The sequence below is a fragment of the Lepisma saccharinum genome, chromosome 2, assembly GCF_977018435.1.
Source record: "Lepisma saccharinum chromosome 2, izLepSacc3.1, whole genome shotgun sequence".
Taxonomy (NCBI): Eukaryota; Metazoa; Arthropoda; class Insecta; order Zygentoma; family Lepismatidae; genus Lepisma; species Lepisma saccharinum.
Genome location: NC_139230.1, coordinates 157076302 through 157095889, shown reverse-complemented (window position 1 = coordinate 157095889; position 19588 = coordinate 157076302). Strand labels below are relative to the sequence as shown.

The following is a 19588-nucleotide window of genomic DNA, read 5'->3' as shown; positions in this document are numbered from 1 at the left end:
TAAAAGTCACATACGGTAAGATCTGGAGAATGTGAAGGCCATAAACCTCTAGAAATTATTCTGTCATCAAACACCTCCCTTATAGCATCCAAAGAATCAGCGGCGGTATGAGCTGTGGCCGAATCTTGTTGAAAATACCCATATTGTCTCTCATTATCTGATAACAACTGAAAAAATGGCGCGAGTATTTGTGTGCGGTACCTCTTTGAATTTATTGAGTCTTCAAAAAATATAGGCCCTATTATTCTTTTTGCACATACAGCACACCACACACCAATTTTTGCATCATGTAACTGAACTCCGTGCTCCAGTATCTATTGTTCTGTGAACAAACATGACCACGCAAGTGAAACCATGCCTCATCCGAAAAAAATTATAACTGTGGATCAACAATACCATCTACAATATTCTGCAAAACCCAATTACAGAAATTTACTCTACTTACGTTGTCAGGGGGCCGTAATTCTTGCACTATAGAAACTCTGTACGGTTTTAATTTTAGTAGCTTAGTGGCTGAATGTGCTGATGATTTTGACACGCCCATCTCCTGTGAAACACGGCGTAGAGGTTTGTTTGGAGAACATTCTAACGCTGCACCAATTTCATCCAGTTTTGCTTCGGTTAGAATCCGTTGTTTTTGCTTAGGTGTTTTACAATTTAACGATCCAGTTTCTCCTAATTTAAGGATAAGATGTCTGACCGTATCTCTATGTGGAGGTGAAACGCATGGGAAATTCTGTACAAATTGCCTACACACGTCTTGACACGAGTCTGTTTTCACGTAAGTGTCATACATAAAAATTCTTTGTTCTACCGGGGGTGGGGGCTGATAAGTTCTCGTCCTGACCCCCTTCCGCACATGTCATCCTGAAATCACGCATTGCATTTGAACCATTGATCTTTTGGAAGATTAAGTGCCAGCTGGGATGATCGTATCACTAACGGTTTTTCCTTTACAGGCCATTGATTGAAGCATGGTGCAGCCAAATGTGGAATTTACCAAGGAGGAGCTGCGAGGTGTCATGAAGTTCTTTTTCCTGTAACAGAAGTCGCCGAAGGAAATCCATGGTTGCAAGCTAGACAAATTGGGTGTACATTGCCCTTCACACTCCACTGTGAAGAAATTGTGCTCAAACTTTAAGCGTGGTGATTTATCCACAGAAGATGGTGAAAGGTGTGGGAGGTCAGTGTCAACTCTGGAAAAAGTGGATGAGGTTCATGACCTGATTTTGAGTAACAGACGAATTTGTCTTCAAGCGATTGCTGAGACCTTGCACATATCCAAAGAACGTGTCTGGTCAATAATCCATGATCAGTTGGACATGCACAAGCTTTCCGCGAAATGGGTGCTTAAACGTTTGAACGCTGATGAGAAACGCAAACATGTGGCATCTAGAGACCTGCACAAGACCCGGAAAAAACCTGTCTGCGAGGAGGCGCGGCTACAATAATATGCAACACGCACGTCAAGCCCAGGTGTTCGAAATCGCGCAAGCGAGCTTCACGTCACAGTTGTGCACAGGCATCGATGCCTGCCAGGTTTTTCTATTACCCGGGTCTTAAGAAGACCCGTGAGACTCGATGAAGTTCTTGCAAGTAGACGCGAGCACTACTGTCAGTGTTGCCAATGGCTATTATATTTCACTATGCATGGAAATATTTGAATTTCTGCTAGGCGCAAGTGCCTTGAGGTTGTATAACCATTGGCGTAGCAAGGGGTGAGCGAAGTGGGCGACCACCCTGGGCCTCGCGCATATAGGGGCCTCGCGTCCTATGAGGTTGATACGAAAAACGTAATAAATGGAAGTGAGAAAGATAGAAAAGGCTGATTTTTTGGGCAATAAAATTAAAACATTTTTTTTATCTGGCTTTATATTCTAGTTTAACGTTATAATTTGAATGAATACGTCAAATCAGAGGCGGGCGGGAGCTCTAAGCCTAAGGGGTCCCAAAAAAGTCAAAACAATTCTCATTTCTCATGTGAAACATTAACGCAAAAATTGCTTGGACAATTTTATCCAATTATTATTTTCTTGAATAGAAAGCGCTTTGTCTTGGTTTTTCTTCTGTCTCATGACCTTGCATAGCCTACACGATTTTAATATGTTAATGTTAAAGCACCTCAAACTGCCACGGAGCAAAGTATGGGGCATTTAAATGCTCCCGGTGTTTTAAACTGAGGAAGGGTATGGATAATATTAGTAGTTCTTCCTTCCTTCCTACAGATGCAGCTATTCCCCTCTGTAACGGGCACGAAGATGATTTATCTTCAGAATATCCTGATAAAGTTTTAAGTTTCAGGAATGTGCTTAAATCTGAAATCAAGTGCTTTGGCAAAGTTTCTTCTCCTGATAGCTCTACACTAGCTTCCAGTGTTCTCTGTATCCTGTACCACCTTCTGTTTTTTTTCCCTACTCTTCAAGTAACAACCACGAAAAAGGAACTTTCTCAAAATTGAAACTTAGGAAAAACTTCTGGAAGGTAGTGTCGAATGGCATGATTCAGCCCAAATTTACCGGACTCAGTAATCTCACTCTTGAACGAGAAAGGACAAGATCTAATGTAAAAGTATCATTCGCTGCCCAGAAGCCAGCTTTCTGTTAAGCAAGGTGGTTTGATTTAAATCAAAATTTAAATTGGGGAATTCTATTTTTAAAAAAATCACTTATTGAAATCACTTTAAATAAAATTACAGAATAATGTACACAAGAAATTTGCAGATATCAGAATTGGCAAAATTACACCAGAGAGAAAATCTGTTTGATTGATTGATTCATTTATTTGGTCAATTTCTGCACAATAAGGCTAATCGGGACTGGACCTACAGTTTAAATTGGGCTCCGAACCACCATGTGCCTCCACCGGGTATCGAACCTGGTACCCCTTGATTACAAGGCGACGACACTACCACTGCGCTATAGGGTAGCACCCTCCCCCCCCCCTCCCGCAAAAGTATAATGTAGAACAACCACCAGTAACACAAAGTCCAAAATATTTACGATGGCACTTTTTACAAAACTTGGTTCGTACTCCTTTACAGGTGTCAGCAGTGGCGGCAATTAGGGGCGGGGCCGAGAGAGTGCAGTTGCCTCCCCCCCCCCCCCCCCGACTTTTTGAAACTTTTGCACCACGCTAACCTCATGTATCAAGGGAAATTAAACTGTCCTTGCCCCCCGCCTCCACTTTTGCACCTTGGCCGCTTAGTTTTGGAACCCAATCGCCGCCACTGGGTGTGAGTGATACAAATGTTTTCTAGCAAGGAATAAATGTCTGCAATTTCAAATTGATAAAAGTGATGAACATTTTAAGTGCTCCTAGAACAGTTTAGAATCTAAAAATTGGCAACGGTGACTGCGTGACTCATGCATCTGGAGACGGTGCAAAACCGGAATGAGCGTACGCTGAAGATAAGCGAGCTTCATCTTGCAAGGCCTTCCAGTTACCCGTGGGCTTTCGATGCTTGATGGGTCAAAACTCAGGTATATAGTTTTACTTGCCCGCCTGACCAGCCAGGCGGGCCTAGTAAGCGATTCTGACCGATATGCAGCCCTCTGGTGGCATCTTCTCAGGTGATTTTGCGGTATTTTGCGAACTCTAAGGACGATTTTTTGAATCGGCTTGTTACCCAGAATGAAAGTTGGTTCCACTACTTTGATCCTAAGACCAAAAAGCAATCATGCAAGTGGCACCACTCAGGATCTCCCAGGCCAAAGCAATTCAAAGCACAGAGGTCAGCAAGTCTGCTTGCCTCAATATTCTGGAATAAGGATGGTGTTTTATCAGATTATCTTCCAAAGGGACAAACCATACATAACATCAGAGTATTACTGCAGTCTACTGGCTAAGTTAAAGGATGCTATTAAAGAAAAGCGCCGGGGAAAATTGAGAAGAAGTGTGTTCTTTCTGCAGGACAATGCTCCCGTTCACAAGGCTCAGGAAGAACAATGGATTTTCTGAAGGACCTAGGGTTTCAGTGCATTAACCACCCACCTTACTCACCAGACCTTGCACCCTCTGATTATTATCTCTTCCCTAGACTGAAAAAAGTTCTGAAAGGACAGAAATTTAGAAGTGATAACGAGGTTATAGCAGCTGCCGAACCATTTTTTGCAGACCAGGAGAAATCTTTCCCCCTAGAGGGGTTAGAGAAACAAAGTGCCAAGTGTGTAGACCTTCGGGGAGAATACGTTGAATAGCCTGAGACTTTCGTGCCTGTAGCTAAAGTCCTTCTGGGTCGGGCCGAGAACATATCAGCCCCCCCTCGTAACGTGAACCTTGCGGCTGGCATTCCAATCGTCTCACTGACACAACACACTTACACACTGCAATAACACAAACAAGTAACTGCAAGTAACCAAGAATAACACTCTTGCGCACAGTACGAAATTAACACGCTATTGGTTTACATCTGCTCGGCACTATATTCACAGCTCTGTCTTCATCTAGTCGCGAAGGAACAAAAGACTCGAGCTCGGAGATTTCGGATTGCAAGGAAGCTCACGAAAACCATTGACTTTTAACGGTTTCGTCTGCAGTGTAATCTTGATACAGTGTTGCACATTCGAAACCTCCAAACGATCCCCATCGACACAAAATTCTTTCAAGGATATAAACTTAAGCAGGACGTTACTGGTCAAAACTATGATTAAAATGTTTATTATCTGTGGCTCTTAACATCGTTTCTAAAGCGTTTTTTGTGTATATAAGGGCAGAACTTGGATGAATTACAGATGATGAATTATAACACAGGTTAGTTCCCGTTTTGCAATATTTATATAAATGTCTGGATATGTCCATAAAAATAAGCGGGCATTAGAGGCCGCAAATGTTGGCATCTCCGTCAGCGCCGCCCACCACGCTTCTCCCGATCTCTCGGCTGAAGATCGAAATTGATGCACGGTGTATATATATATTTATAGAACAACAACTTAGTAAGGGTGTGCCGACAGAGAAGCATTTGTTGTGTGTTCCAAACATGAAGTTTTCCCCCAGTGCGTTATGTGAAGTTGACAGATGTTTTTGACTATAGTCGAGTGAATACAAATACAGACAAATGCAGGAAATCTACAGTTGAAAATGTAGGAAAAACTTGAGTTGTTTACCGTGGTATGATTTATTGTAAGTATTTCTGATGCAACACTTTCAATAAAAAAGGATAACGTGACATTTTGTGTCTAATTTGTGTAGTAGTTTTACCTTCTCCTCACATTTTGTAGGCTGAGAGAGTGCATTAGTGCTTACAAGTTTTCATGATTTTTATTTACATATTTTAAAGGTTTATATGTCAAATTTTGCTAGTTTTTAGTGCATGCAAATCCTGTCTAGTCACATGAAAGAAAAATGAGCACCTACTCATTTCTCAACTTTTTGGAGCATGTGCTCACCAACGGATTCACATGAAACTTGGTATAGTAGCTATGGAGACCATGGGGAAACTAATGTCGAAGAAAAACCTAGTTTATATTTTTGCCACCAGGTGGAAATCTGGTGCTAAAACAGCCATTGCATTCTGATTATGTCACTGCATGGTGTGAATTCACTGCTAATTTCCTTCCTGGCCCTCATGGAAACTATGTGAATCATACAAAAATGGAGCACATGCTAATTTTTATTAATACAACCCATTAGTTGGGCAGAATGAAGAATGATAAGGAAATGGAATCACATATACTGCATAACGCCCATAAATGAGAGTGACAGAATTTCATTATTGTGTGTTACACTCTCTACCCTCAGATACCTGAAAAGCTAACTTAGAGAAGTTAACATAGGTGTTGATCTGTTGGCCCCATTCCTTTATATTTTATCATTCCAATTCTGGGTCATATTAGAAGCATTTTCATGCTAACCATGGACATATTTAGCATGGAAAAGCTGACCTTCAACTTCGTGAGTAATAGTGTATACAAGTGCTCTTACCTGCCATCATTTGTGCATGAGGTCCTGGAGGGGCAAGCATCATAGGCCGAGGAGGCATAGAAGCAGGACCTGGTCCCATTGGACGAGCTACAGGTGCAAACATGTTCTGCTGTGGAGCAATTTGTTGGACTGGATGCATTTGTGTAGGAATAGCTGTAGTAATGGCTACAAGAAAATTAAAGAGTATTTTAGTGAAAAAATATAATAATAAAGAAGCAATCTAAATAACTGCAAGAAAGCTAAATTGTATTTATATTACTGCTGGAGCATGGCCATTCATGTAATCACAAATTCTTACTTCTTCCATTTTTGCTTCTTACAAGATACTCATCTTCCGTAAAGGCACCATATAGTAGCAATTAACACATCATTTCCTGAAAACTACAGATGATAATTCATTTCTGTCTTTTTTGTTCTTTTATATACATTTGAAGGTATGATATACTGAAATGACAAAACAATATATTTATTGTTACTATTTTTAACAAACACATATTGAAAATGTCCATTCCCCACTCCTCAAAAATATGAATATTTGAAACATAATATATGGATCAACCACCATTTCTTGCTGATATGTTTTACATTTAGAGTTATTAATAATAAAAATTAGAAAAAATGTTCACAACATACTTATTGTTTATTGGAAATACAATTTATTGTGTAAATATTGTATTTGAAAATGAATTTGTTTCTTGCAGGTTTTGAAAATGTGTCTTGAGGCACTTGTAGTAGTTTATGTGTGTCTTTGTGTGCATTGGCGCAGCATACACAACATATTCTAGGTGACATTAAAATGTAGGGATGGGCCAATATGAAATTTTGGCCAATACCAATAAAGTACAGATATAACATTTACCGATACCGATAACCAATATTCTACCGATCCGATATAAAATTCCAAATGGTCCTTGAAGAACTTGAATAGTTCATTGACCTCCTTAATAAATGTTTGTTTCCAGGTGATTGCAGTGCAAAAGAAGTTGCATATCTAGGTATTTACTTTTTCAAAAAGTAGGGCATGGAGATTATCCATAAAAATTATAACAAAATGGCAGAATTTTGCACCAAATTATAAGATATATATAGATATATCAGTTCGCTAAAATAATCTGTAATTTTACCAATAAACTGATATGTCTGTATCAGCCGATACTGATAGAGTACTGTTTAATATGTTCCATCCCCTAAATGTGAGGTCCCATTCATTCTTTAAATTTGAAATCTTAATGTGAGTCAATACAGAATCCTCAGGCATATGTCAGCAAAATGTTATGGAACTTAAATAATAAAAATAAAAATTACTGATTACGTATTAATGTTAGGATTATGATGGTGTTTTTACTACGGAGCCTTCTTTGAGCTGATTAATTTTTTCCATCTTTTGGAAGCAATTTAAGATTACTTTATTGTAATCAAATCATTATCATTTTGATCTGTTGCATATTTGGCATTTTTGCACTGTATGTTAATGTCAGTTGCAACACTTTTCCTTGTATTTGATTTCAAATATTTCATCAGTGTACCACCTAAACTTTGATTGTGCTTCGTTATTTCAACCTTTCTTTTTCTTTTAGATGCTTCAGATGAGCATTTTCTTCCACATTATGATATCTACCTGACATTACTGATAACTGCAATATCACTATGCCATATATCATTATCTGGATGCACCCACCTACTGTACTGGACACTAAATATGGTGGAGAGCCAAACAAAGCAGCCACTAGTAGTAGTATTATTCACTGATATCTTCTTCCAAACACTTTTGTCAGTAATATGATGACAGGAAGAAAAAATGTATTAAAATGTTCATGAAGGTATTGCTCACAAAGAAAGCTTGGTCTAGATTTATCAGGTGAAAATAAATATGACGTCTCAGCCAGAAGGTTTTGTTAACATTGTTGCAACTGAGAAATACTTGATTTTGTACATGTAATAAGAAAAGTGAACCCAGCATCCACAGGGTCGACACTAGAAGTGAATTTTAGTGTACTTTTCCTTAGATGAAAATGGCTATTGGTTGTTTTTTCTATAATTACAATATTTCTTTTGTATTTACTGTGTATGCTTTATTATTCACAGGCTGCCAACAAAACTTTGCTTGATTGTATACAGGTACGCATACAAGAACTGTTTTGGTCAGGATGTGACAATTAGGGGTCCCACGGGAAACCTCCAATTTTCAAAATTACCCAAATATTATAATTTTGTTAATTACGTGCATAATTTCCATTGTTTTTTTTCCTCCTCCAAAATTGAGGGACTACACTTAAAGAGTGGTCTTTTGTCATACTTCACTTTAAATGTGGTGCATCCAGTGTCCATAGGCTTGACACTAGAAGTGATATTCTGGAAACCTGTTCCGTAAGATGGTTGCACTGCTTTCCTTTTTTATTATTTTTTCTCTAAGAAGTATTCACCTTTTTTGAACATGATTTGGCATGGCTGACTTACCACTGCTACCTACTACATTTTTTTGTTCACTTTGGTCTATTGTGGTGGACATGTAGGGGATTGCTGAATATGAATTTTTATGTCAAATTTTGATCATCATTTTTTTTCCCCCATTACACCTCTGCAGGCCCATCACTGGTATGTAGTTTTTTGCTGTAGTTACTACTACTACCAAGCTAACAGAATGACACCTTGAATACTTGGAACATCTGCTCTACAATCAAATTCGACAAACAGGAAACAAATGAGGAAATGCTAGTAGAATATTGTCAATATACTTACGTTGAGGAAAACCACCACCTGATGGAACCTGCACTACACTCTGGCTATTTTGAGCAAAATTATTTGGTGCTGCAATTTTCCTGGCTTTAAATGCAGCCGCTGAAAGAAAATAAGGACTATTTAATAAAGATATTTCAGTACAATATGACAATTCAAGAAGAAATAATTCTACTTCAATTTTTGTCTTTTAAATTTAATGCTATTTTAATTTTTTACTTTCCTCTTTGCACATACATAATGTAAAACAATCTCTCATAAGCCCTACAACAAACCACCGTGGCTAAGCTAAGAACTTGATGAAACATTTAAACAAATATTAACACTAACACATAACCTTTCAAAATGTTTGTATTTTTAAATGCAAACACACACACACATGGATCAGGAGTCAGGAGGAAAGGATAATTTCGAATGTTTGTGCACAACTATACATCAGTGAAAACTAGAGAAATGGTGCAAATACTGAATTAATGTATAAATATCATATAACATGATATTCATGAATATCATTCCCAATATTGTTAATTTCTTCACTCATGCTACAATACAAATGCAATAAGATATTAATATACACACAAAATATACTTATAGGTGTTCATATAATGGTTTATTTCATTCAATTAATTTCGGTGACCACTGTCACCATTCATATCCGAACCTGTAGCTATCAACTTAGGTGTATTGCTGTTGCTGGATCATCTGCTGTGTTGTCTGTCACTGCTTGGTTTTATTTGCTCAAGTAGCGAAAACTGAATGTGATGGGATTATCTATTATCAATGTTAAGTTATGCATAATAAAGTGTGCTGCCTTGATTGTTGTGTCTATTAGGGTGTGTGTTTTGTGCTTGGACACTATCTTGATTTGGTGGTTGATATGTCTGATATGTTGGAGCTAGCAAAGACACATTGTCACAATGGTACAATGACACTTCCATACATGTTTTGGTACAGATCCACCACCTTGGAAGAACATTTACCATTACAGAGCAACCACAAGGAAAAAAACCTTGGACGAAAAGTCCCTGAGCAGATTTCCCTTCTTCCGTTCAGCTCAGGCCATAAGGAAGCATGGTCCACTCTCCCCCTCCCCTCCATGCAGGAGTGCGGTGCACAGGAGTTGCGGGTCTGCCCACATTTCTTTGCTTGTGGTTCCACTATAGTACCATCAGTTCAAAGAGACTGTTTCTGTGTGTAAAATCAAGGAGCACTGTATACCCATGTGTATCAGATGTGAATGTTGATAAAATCAGAGCAGCCTTCAAAAATCCAAGAACCGAGTCAGTTGTGAGCTCCAGCTGTGCCAGCCAACTGAATGGAAAGTTATTCGTCAACAGCTACAAATTACAGATGGTACAAACCCTCAAACCAGCCAGTCTTCAAACCAAAGCACAAGATCATACTTATGGCAAGAACTTGACAATCACTTGGACATTGCCATGTGACATGTGGTTCCCACATTAAATGCTTGTGAATCTTTGTGATGTATGTAAACTGAGTTATTCAGTCCACTGATGCTTAACACATTCTTCTATCATAAACAAGTAAAGTTATTTCATTCATGCTTGTATTTCATGAAGTTAGTTCATGACAAATGACACATGCTCTGTTCATTATGCAAATATGTTTCCGATTGTGCACCTGCAGAATAGTAGTTTTGCTGTAATTGGTCTCTGTTGACATTGGTTGCACACGTAAAAGGTGGACTCCCCCCCCCCCCCCCCAGTAGTTTCAGCCATGTTCCTGGAGTTATGGGCAGTTGTGAAATGTGGTACTGTTATTTCTGTCAAATTATTGCTTTGTTAAAAGTTTCATTGCAATATTTATTGAGAATGTGGTATACTTCCTTTCTTAGACTGTTTCAAAATGAGGTATCTAAGTATTCTTGCAGTAATTTTTGTTGCATATTACTTATGTGCTTTCTTCTGCTGGTTCCCACAGGAACAATAAAAGTACTTCACTCATCTTCAATTTATGTGAAAGATGATGACAAGAATATGCACTACTTACCTTATTGGTCATTGTTCATTACCCAGGATGAAAGGTGTCTGAAGTAGTCATGGCAAAGATTCACACCTTGTTACTCCTTCATATTCATGAATTTGTAACTAGGATAAAAAGTATTACTGGTTGTGTTTGTAAAACTACAAGGAAGTGGAAACAGGATGGAGTTTGGTAAGTTACTTGTACAGTTCTGTTCACAGAATCTGGCACACTCGTTTGAGTTAGAGATCAGCTTCAGAGCCGATCGAGTGTAGCAGTACAGCCGAAGTAAAGGTTCAGGAAAACAGCAGTCTGCAGTGTTGCTTACCATGAAAGTTTTTCACCACATGCAGGGAATTTTTTGACTTGCCGAGTGAAAAGAAACGATTACAGTGGGATTTGTTACCAGAAGAAAACATCAGAAGTGGTTGTTATATACACGGAGTTTCAGTAACAATGCAATAAAGAAATAATACATTCCAAATCAAAATTATGCCACACGCATAGTTCTTTCAATAATTATTTTCTCCTTGCCACACGAACAACAACAAAGTAGAAAGTTGTGACTCGGTAAAATACTTTTCGTGGGACCAGTTTGGCAGAAAAAAAGGGGGGGGGGAATTGACCACACAGGGAATCAAACCTAAGATTTCGGCTTACGAAGCTGGCATTTTACCGACATGGACACAAGCTGCTGTGCGAAAAAGCATGCTATTAGGGAGATTTCTCCTGAAGATTGCAGTTTTACCTGTCCGGCTCCAAACCTTCAATGTCCCTTCTCTCTAATTACATTAATTTGAAAGCAATGTGCTTCATGGTATAGTGTCTCTAAGCTGTGCACACATTGCTCACAGACTATAAGTTAATGTTGTGTGTGTATATTAATGAAGACAATCGAAGACGTGCTTTTGTGCAAGGTTAGTGTTTCCAACCCCTAATAATCTTCTAGCTTCTGTCAACATAGCAGATTCTGATATGTGGCGACGAATCTTGTTATAAGTCAATGGCACATACATAATTATATTTTTAAACTAACTATTTGACGAAGAAGAGTGACTTTTCAGGAAAATTGAAGACATTCATCTAACCTGTATTGATTTTGGGAACCTTTCTATCCTACTTTCGTGTTCAAATTACAAGCTAGAAAAGAAGTTTGCATACGTAAGAGAAAGTAAAGAAAGTGATCCTGAAGTCACGTTATTCGGGCCGTGATAGATATTCTTATTGCCTTGGATTGTTTATTTTCTCCCGTCCGCATCTAGAATATCAATTTGATTTATTTTTTGTTAGCTTCTCTTTTCTTCCACTTTAAGTTAATCGCGACAAAGAAGATAAATGGTGATATGGGAAAATTGATGAAGGGACACTCGCAAAGAACACCCACGCTCAGGTCGGAATTCGAACATGGGTCCTCTTGGCGAATGTCAACTTTGCTGTTACGTTAATCTAGGGAAAGAGGTATTGGAACCACCATACACTCCCCTCTGCTTTCAAATGAACATCAGCTTTTCACAAGCGAAGGGATTGAAGCAGGTTTTTTTTTTTTTTTTTTGTTATTATTAGTTATGAGACACTGATTATTTCTGAACATATTTTCCTGAATTTTTTCCCGCCATTCTCTTTTAAAATTGGACACTGCATTGCATTAATAAATAAAATGCAAAGCTTTCCTGTAACTCTTTCTTTTCACTCGGCAAGTCAGAAAATTCCCTGCATCCGGTGAAAAACTTTCATGGTAAGCAACACTGCAGAGTGCTGTTTTCCCAAACCTTTACTTCGGCTGTACTGCTACACTCGATCGGCTCTGAAGCTGATCTTTAACTCAAACGAGTGTGCCAGATTCTGTGAACAGAACTGTACCAATAAACTACATTGGCATATGCCGAAGCTGAGTTATGATTCTTTCTACAGGGCGATTCTTACAGAACCAGCCTGATGAATTTGCTAATAATGCTGCAGGTGATCCATATAACCACTCACAATTTCGGCATAATAATGTGGGCCGTGCTGAGTCGAATGGTGTGTGGATGATCCGACAGGTGGCAGTACTTATGCTGCAAGGTTCAAGGACACACAAACGTGTTTGCAGTGCCCAGGTGACAGTCCTGGAGTACACTGTTGAACAGCGAGTGTTTCTCATGTGCACATACTGGGTGACACGATCAATTCCCAAGACACAATTGGAATTCAGGAGGAAGTTTGGAGTCTGCAAAAAGCCAGCAAAATCGACTGTACAGTCCTTGGTTCATAAATTGGAAATGACAGGGACACTTTTAAGTGAAGGTGGTAAATATTGCCCATAAATATCAGAAGAAATGATTGCAAATGTGCAGGACAGGTTATTGCAATCTTCCAAGAAATTGTTACAACATCTAAGCCAGGAATCTGGGTATTCTTATTCAACGTGTCAACAGGCCGCAAATAAAGCAAGGAATCATCCATACAAGATCACCCGTGTTCAGGAATTGGGTGATGTTGATAAAGATAAATGGGTACAGCATTGTCCATGGAACTGATTGAGAGCTTCTTCCCCAACTACATCATTTCAAAATGGTTGTGGCCCCCAATGTCTCCCGACCTTACCAGTCCAGATTTTTTCCTGTGGGGTTTATTGAAGGACAGGGTGTATGCATACAAACCGCATACATTACAAGCTTTAAAGGACAACATTTCGGCTGAAAACAGGAACATCACTGGAGAAACACTTCTGCGAGTGATGGTGAATAAGCAAACACAGTTGGAGGCATGCCTTTTTGAAAACAGCGGACACTTTGAACACATGCTCTGATCACAATGAATGGCACACTATCCAAAGTAAATCATGCATAAATTTCATTAATATCTATGTGGTATATTTTATATTACAGCTCATTTTGTCGGGACAGTTCTATAAGAATCACAATGGAATGGAATTATACATTTTATTCAGGAATCTGTGACTAAACAAATATAATGTAGTATATGTAAAATCCAAGAAAAAGTTTACAATATTTCATCAATACTTTTTCTTGGAGCAGGATATAATATGATAAAATGTAAAAACCAGGAACGTAAAATTGGGGTTCCACTGCATTATTGTCATAAATATTCTTTATAAACCTAAATATTTCACATCCAATGTGTGACATGTTAGTTTGGAGGGTACGTGCTTGATAGTTCAGTGATTGTACTCTCTTTTATTGTGATATTCAAGGTAACATTTACACATTAATATGCAATTTCTAAAGATACCTCACACCATAGACTACTTGATTGTAATTCAGATTCAACAGTTTCATTTTAACAAAGAGGGTATTATATGAAAACAACAAAACATATCAAAAACTTTCTCAATTATTTGCTCCACACCAGTTTTATATTATGGATATATCTATCTTTAGTGGTAATTTGCAGTAGTTGTTCTGGTAAGGAACTTGCAATCATAAAAATCTAAGTTATCATAGCTTTTAGTTTGTGCTATAGTTTCAGATGATTTGTGTATTTTGACAAAGCTTTGGAAGGTTAGATTACATATGTTAAATGTTATTTGTATTGTACTTTCCTCTCAGCTGTATACTTCAACTGATAACTTGTCTTTGTGTAAGTGAAGCAACTATTTTTTGCCTATTACAGGGTAGCACTCTGAAACCATCATTAAATACAAGTGCAATTTCAGATTAAAATAAATAAATAAATAAAAATATTAATGATGTAGGAGGAGAGGTGCCCACAGTAGGGGGATGATGGAGACCATATCATCAAAATCTTGGTGAGGATTTTTTCCTTAAAATAATATAAAATTCAAGATGTATATGTACACAATATGTAAAAAACAGTTCACACCTTGGCACCATGCTGGAATATGAGGGACGAGGTGTGTGTGTGTGTGTTAGGGGGTGGGGGAGGAGTAATCCGATTATATTTCCTTAGTAATTCATTTACTTTACCAAGTTGCTTTTCATACTGGTTGCACCATATTTAATTTCTTAAATGAAGAAAAGGAGGAATTTAGGGGGTGGGAGATCAAGTAAAATGTTCTGTGTTCCGTAAAATGAAAAAAAAAAGTGCTTTTCAATAATAGGTTAGTAGAAGACACGCTGTTGTACTTCATGGGAATAATTACATGATCGGGGGGGATGATATTGACCTTGGGAGGATAAGCACCCTTGTGTAGGAGAATCCCTAAGGGAGAATTCACACCGAAGAAACATGCAACATGCGACACGCTACATACAACATGCGACACGCTACATACAACATGCGACATGCAACAACTGACATGAGTGTTTCACACCGAAGAGACAAGATGCACATGGCAAGCGACACTTGGTTTCTTTGCTCAGTTTGCATGATGGTACCGATATAATTCCATTAATCAGTTTATTAATCACCCACAAATAACGTAACGAGACATTGTTACATGTAAACTGCGTTGTAAAATTTGTGCAAGTTATTGAAACTTGGGAGAGGCATGTTGTGCACGGAAAAACTGAGAAATAATATGCACTGACCTCAAACTGTATATGCTAGACTTTCCAGCCTGAATAAAGCGAATAACAAAACACTAGAGAAATGGTTCTCAACCTTCTTGAAATCATGTCACGGTATTTTTTTTTAAGTCAATGCCCTTAGCCGAAGAATTTTCCTCGGTAATCTTTACAGTATTGAAGATTTTATGCATGAATTAACATGTACCTATGAAGTTAAATATTGATAAATAAATTCTAGCATAATCATAAGAGTAATAATAGTTTGATTACGTGTGTAGGATTGTTGACAAATATAAAAATATGGAAGACAAAGTGGTAACGTCGTCTCCTTGTAATTAAGTGATCCCGGGTTCGATAACTGGGGAGGCACCGGGCAGATCCAGTTCTGATTATTCTATTTGTGCATAAAATGGACTTAAAAAACGAAAACTCGCTACTCAAATATGATATTGGGATTATGATAGTTGTCAACCAGTTTCAGCAGAACATTTCACAGCTCAGGGCATGGTATCGGGTCGCGGCCCGGTGGTTGAAAAACAATGCACTAGAGAACTTTACCATGTTGACTAATATATTTTGTAATAAAGTGCCTCCATAAGCTGACATTTTCAAATAAAAGCAGTCAGGTAAATGGCCAAAACACGGCCTCTTTTCACGATGTTGAAGGCAAATTACAGCCGATAGATAACTGCATCAAAAAACTTGATAAAGCGAAATGAATGTTGTGTTTAAATCTTAAAACATTGTTAAAACATTGTAGATATCGATACTTTATTATATCAACAAATTAGAGGATCAAACATAATGCAGGTTGGGCTCTCTTCTAGAGTATAAATACAGCTCGTTGGAATGAAGCATTCGCTGTGCATGCGTGAACAACAAACTGAAGCAACAAGATGCACGGTATTGAGAAAATGGCACAGTCCGAGAGGCACGTAAGCAACACGCGACATGTGCATCTTGCCGTGTCTCTTTGGTTCAAACGGTTGCATTGATTACTGAGTGTTGACTTCCAATCAACACGTGTTGCATGTAGCATGTTTCTTCGGTGTGAATTCTCTCTTAGGGATTCTCCTACACAAGGGTGCTTATCCTCCCAAGGTCAATATCATCCCCCCCCCCCCATCATGTCATAATTCAGACTCCCAGTCTGTGTTTGAATTTATTTACGATTCCTGGACAATACCATGTGAGAGTACCAGGTTCGATCCCCAGTGGGGGAGAATCGGGAATTTTTCCACCTTCTCAAGTGGCTTGGCGCTCACCCAGCATCATATAATGTGAGTACCTGGAGGAAACTCTGGGGGGTAAAGGTGGCCAGGGGCATGGTGCTGATCACATCACATCCACCTTCGGCAGTGATCTAGAAAGTGCAGGGCTCTAACCGTCACATGTTGCTCCGGCATCTGATCCAGGAACCACTGCCAATAGAAGCCATCGATGAGGTAATGTGAGGCTGCTGTGCTCCCAGCAGCTATCACAACATGGACAATGTTGCTACATCAGGGAAACTATCCTTTATGCAAGGACGTTTGGAGCAAATGGAGCAGTTCATTGCCAAACTTTTCTGGCACCAGTGCCACCCCTGTCGTGTTCCTAAAGAATTGTGTTCGTCATGCAGCATGATGGGATGGCTATTCAAATGTTTTTTTCAACAAAGGTAACAAGCAAGTGAATGAAAACAAGTGTCTGTGCAAGTAGTGACTTGAAAGTCTCAACTAAGGGAAGAAATTCACGTGGGAGAGAAAGGGACTACATGAAGAGAGGTAACGTGACTGCAGCATTTGCATCTCGCCTGCTCTCTTTCTCCCCTTATCCACCATTATGCACAGCCTTGTTCCTTATATTCCCGAGACAGCCAGCACCTGCCCACAAGTGGATAAATGTTTTTTGTCAGGTTTGTAAAGTTGCTGAAGGTCCAAGAACCCATATATTCTATTGGGTTCTTCAATAGGATCGGAATGTCTTTTTCTCACACAATTTAAAATTCGATCCAAGTTTTGTATTGTTTCAATACGGAACTTGGACCCTATTTAAACTGATTCAGAAAAAAAGGTTCCTGGACCTAATTTAAATTGATCCTGGAAAAAAGGTTCCTGGACTGAATTTAAATTCAGCCAGAAAAAGGTTCCTGGATAGTAATTAAATTGATCTGGAAAAAGGTTCCTGGACCGTATTTAAATTCATTCAGGAAAAAGGTTCCTAGACCATATTTAAATTCATATGGGATAAAGGTTCCTAGACCATATTTAAATTGACCCAGAAAAATGGTTCCTGGACCTAACTGAAATACTTTACAGATAAAAAGGTTCTTTACAGTCCAGAACCCATTTATGCTTGCTGATTTTCTCTCCCGGTTCCTGAACCCTTAACAACCCTGGCCCTCTCCGATGGCACATCAGTATCATCTTCATATTGCAATCAAAGGGTCCCAGGTTGGATACCCAATGAAGACACACTTATTAACCAGATTGGACAGCTGAATAGGGGGAAGGACTATTATAACTTCTGCATATGGTGATATTTTTTCAACTGGAATTCCTAATCAAAGTTGTTTCAGATAAAAATAAAAAAAAATATTTGGGAAAAAAAATCGCACCACATATGGAAAATTCAAATTTCAAGATGTAATTAACTACACGTTTTCCTTAACAATATGAAAGTGAGACTCCAATTTTTTTTATACATGGTTATATTGAAATGGCTACACTGTTGAAAATTCAATAACAGAAATTTAATTTGAAATATAATTTGATCTTAAGAAAATGCATAAATCATGCCACTTGTTCATTTTGCTCAGTTCACCCCCCCCCACAGATGGTGTAGTGGTAAATTTGTTGCCTTGCAATCAATATTCCAGGTTCGATACCTGGTGGAAGGACACAGTGGTTCAGATCCCATTTTAAACCAATCCTGATTAGTATACCTGTGCATAAATACCCATGACTTAACATGGATTTGAACCAATGCTTTGTAAGGTGTCCTATGTGGAAATGCCAAGGAGTGGATATATTTGTGTGTGGCCATCTATGATTTGATTAATAAGACACAGGCTATTAGAGTTAGTGGTTAGGAACCCACTTCTTTTTTTTAAAAAAAATGCAAGTCAGCAGTGCAGTAACCAGACACCATCTGGTCAACAGTTGGCTGTTTGCCATTGCCTTCCACACAATGACTACAGGAGTGGAAAACTAGTCAAAGGGTCAAAATTACGGATTTAACTGACAAACATACTAAAAACCTGACTAATTACTGACAAATGTAATAAGATAATGTTGTTGACACAATATATATATATATATAAAAAAAGCAGGGTGAACCATCAAAGATGCTCTTCCTCCACCCACATACTTTTGGAGGTATGCGCTTTTGTCCTGGTGCCTGAAATTTATACCAGGATGCTATTTCACAAAATTTATGGATTTCCTAGTTTTTCTTTCTCTTTTGTTTTAATCAATCCCTTGTTGTTAACATACAGGAGTCGAAACTTGGACCAGTATTGTAAACTACCTCAGCAAGCTTCCAATGTAATTATAGCTTAGTGAAAAATTAGCATGATAAAAAACTGGAATTTCATTTAAAAATATATTATCTGACCTCCTCATCCATACAGTCAGCCATCATACTTCTTTTTTTGACACAAAATTATATGCTTATGAAGATTAAAATATGTTTTCAATATTGTACAAAAATATTTAATATAAAAATATATTACAAATTAAAAATAATAATACGAGAACAAAATACAATTTCTGAAAGGTAAAACTTTGTTTTTGTGGATGATAGAAATTATTCATGAATAACTTTGCAATGCTCTCTCCACTCCTTGTACAGAAGGTTGTTCGCTTCATATCAGACCATTTTTGACGGGTACTCACCTTAAGGGATACCACGCCGCCACCATTGATCATGTTCTATTGGACCCCCAGCATTGTGGACTATCGCCCGGCATCGCAGTTTCCATTGCAGCAAGCTCCGGCGCAGGGCAGGCATGGGAATTTTGTCCCACTCCTAGCTGAAAGCGTTCCATAGACATCCAGGGTGCGTGGGCGGCAATGTTGAAGACATCGTTTCAACAGTCCAAATGCACAAAAATGGACTGGCATCTGGGCTTTTATAGGAATGTCTTCAAACGGAATGACACAAATTCCTAATTCCTCTGCCATTTCTTGATAAAAATGTAGTGATGTTCTGGCGGTATGACTCAAAGCCTTGTCCATATGGATCATCACCTGGTTCGCGTCCATTCCATACAATTGTGGGATGTCTCTCCGATAGATAGGTGTCAGAATGGAGTCTTGGAAGTATCTGGCATTCACCTTCATGTTTTTGTCCACCTTGCATATCATCAACTTAGCCTCATATCCGAATCCCGTCACAACCATAAAGCCACGAGGGAAACTTTCCCTACACTGACGAACAAAGTTGCTGTGCCCCTTGCCATCAATGTCACGGTATGTGATCGCCCGAATGTGACCATC

General features: G+C 38.5%; 1 protein-coding gene across 1 annotated transcript in view; it reads right to left on the bottom strand.

Moving 5' to 3' along the window:
• LOC145984544 (U1 small nuclear ribonucleoprotein C-like) overlaps nucleotides 1–19588 on the bottom strand; it is a 103796-nt gene that overhangs the window by 19326 nt on the left and 64882 nt on the right. The window contains exons 5-6 of the mRNA XM_083118194.1: nucleotides 8659–8757; nucleotides 5920–6084 (exon numbers count right to left, since the gene is read on the bottom strand). Coding sequence (XP_082974320.1) covers nucleotides 5920–6084; nucleotides 8659–8757 — 264 coding nt within the window. The remainder of the gene's footprint in view (nucleotides 1–5919; nucleotides 6085–8658; nucleotides 8758–19588) is intronic.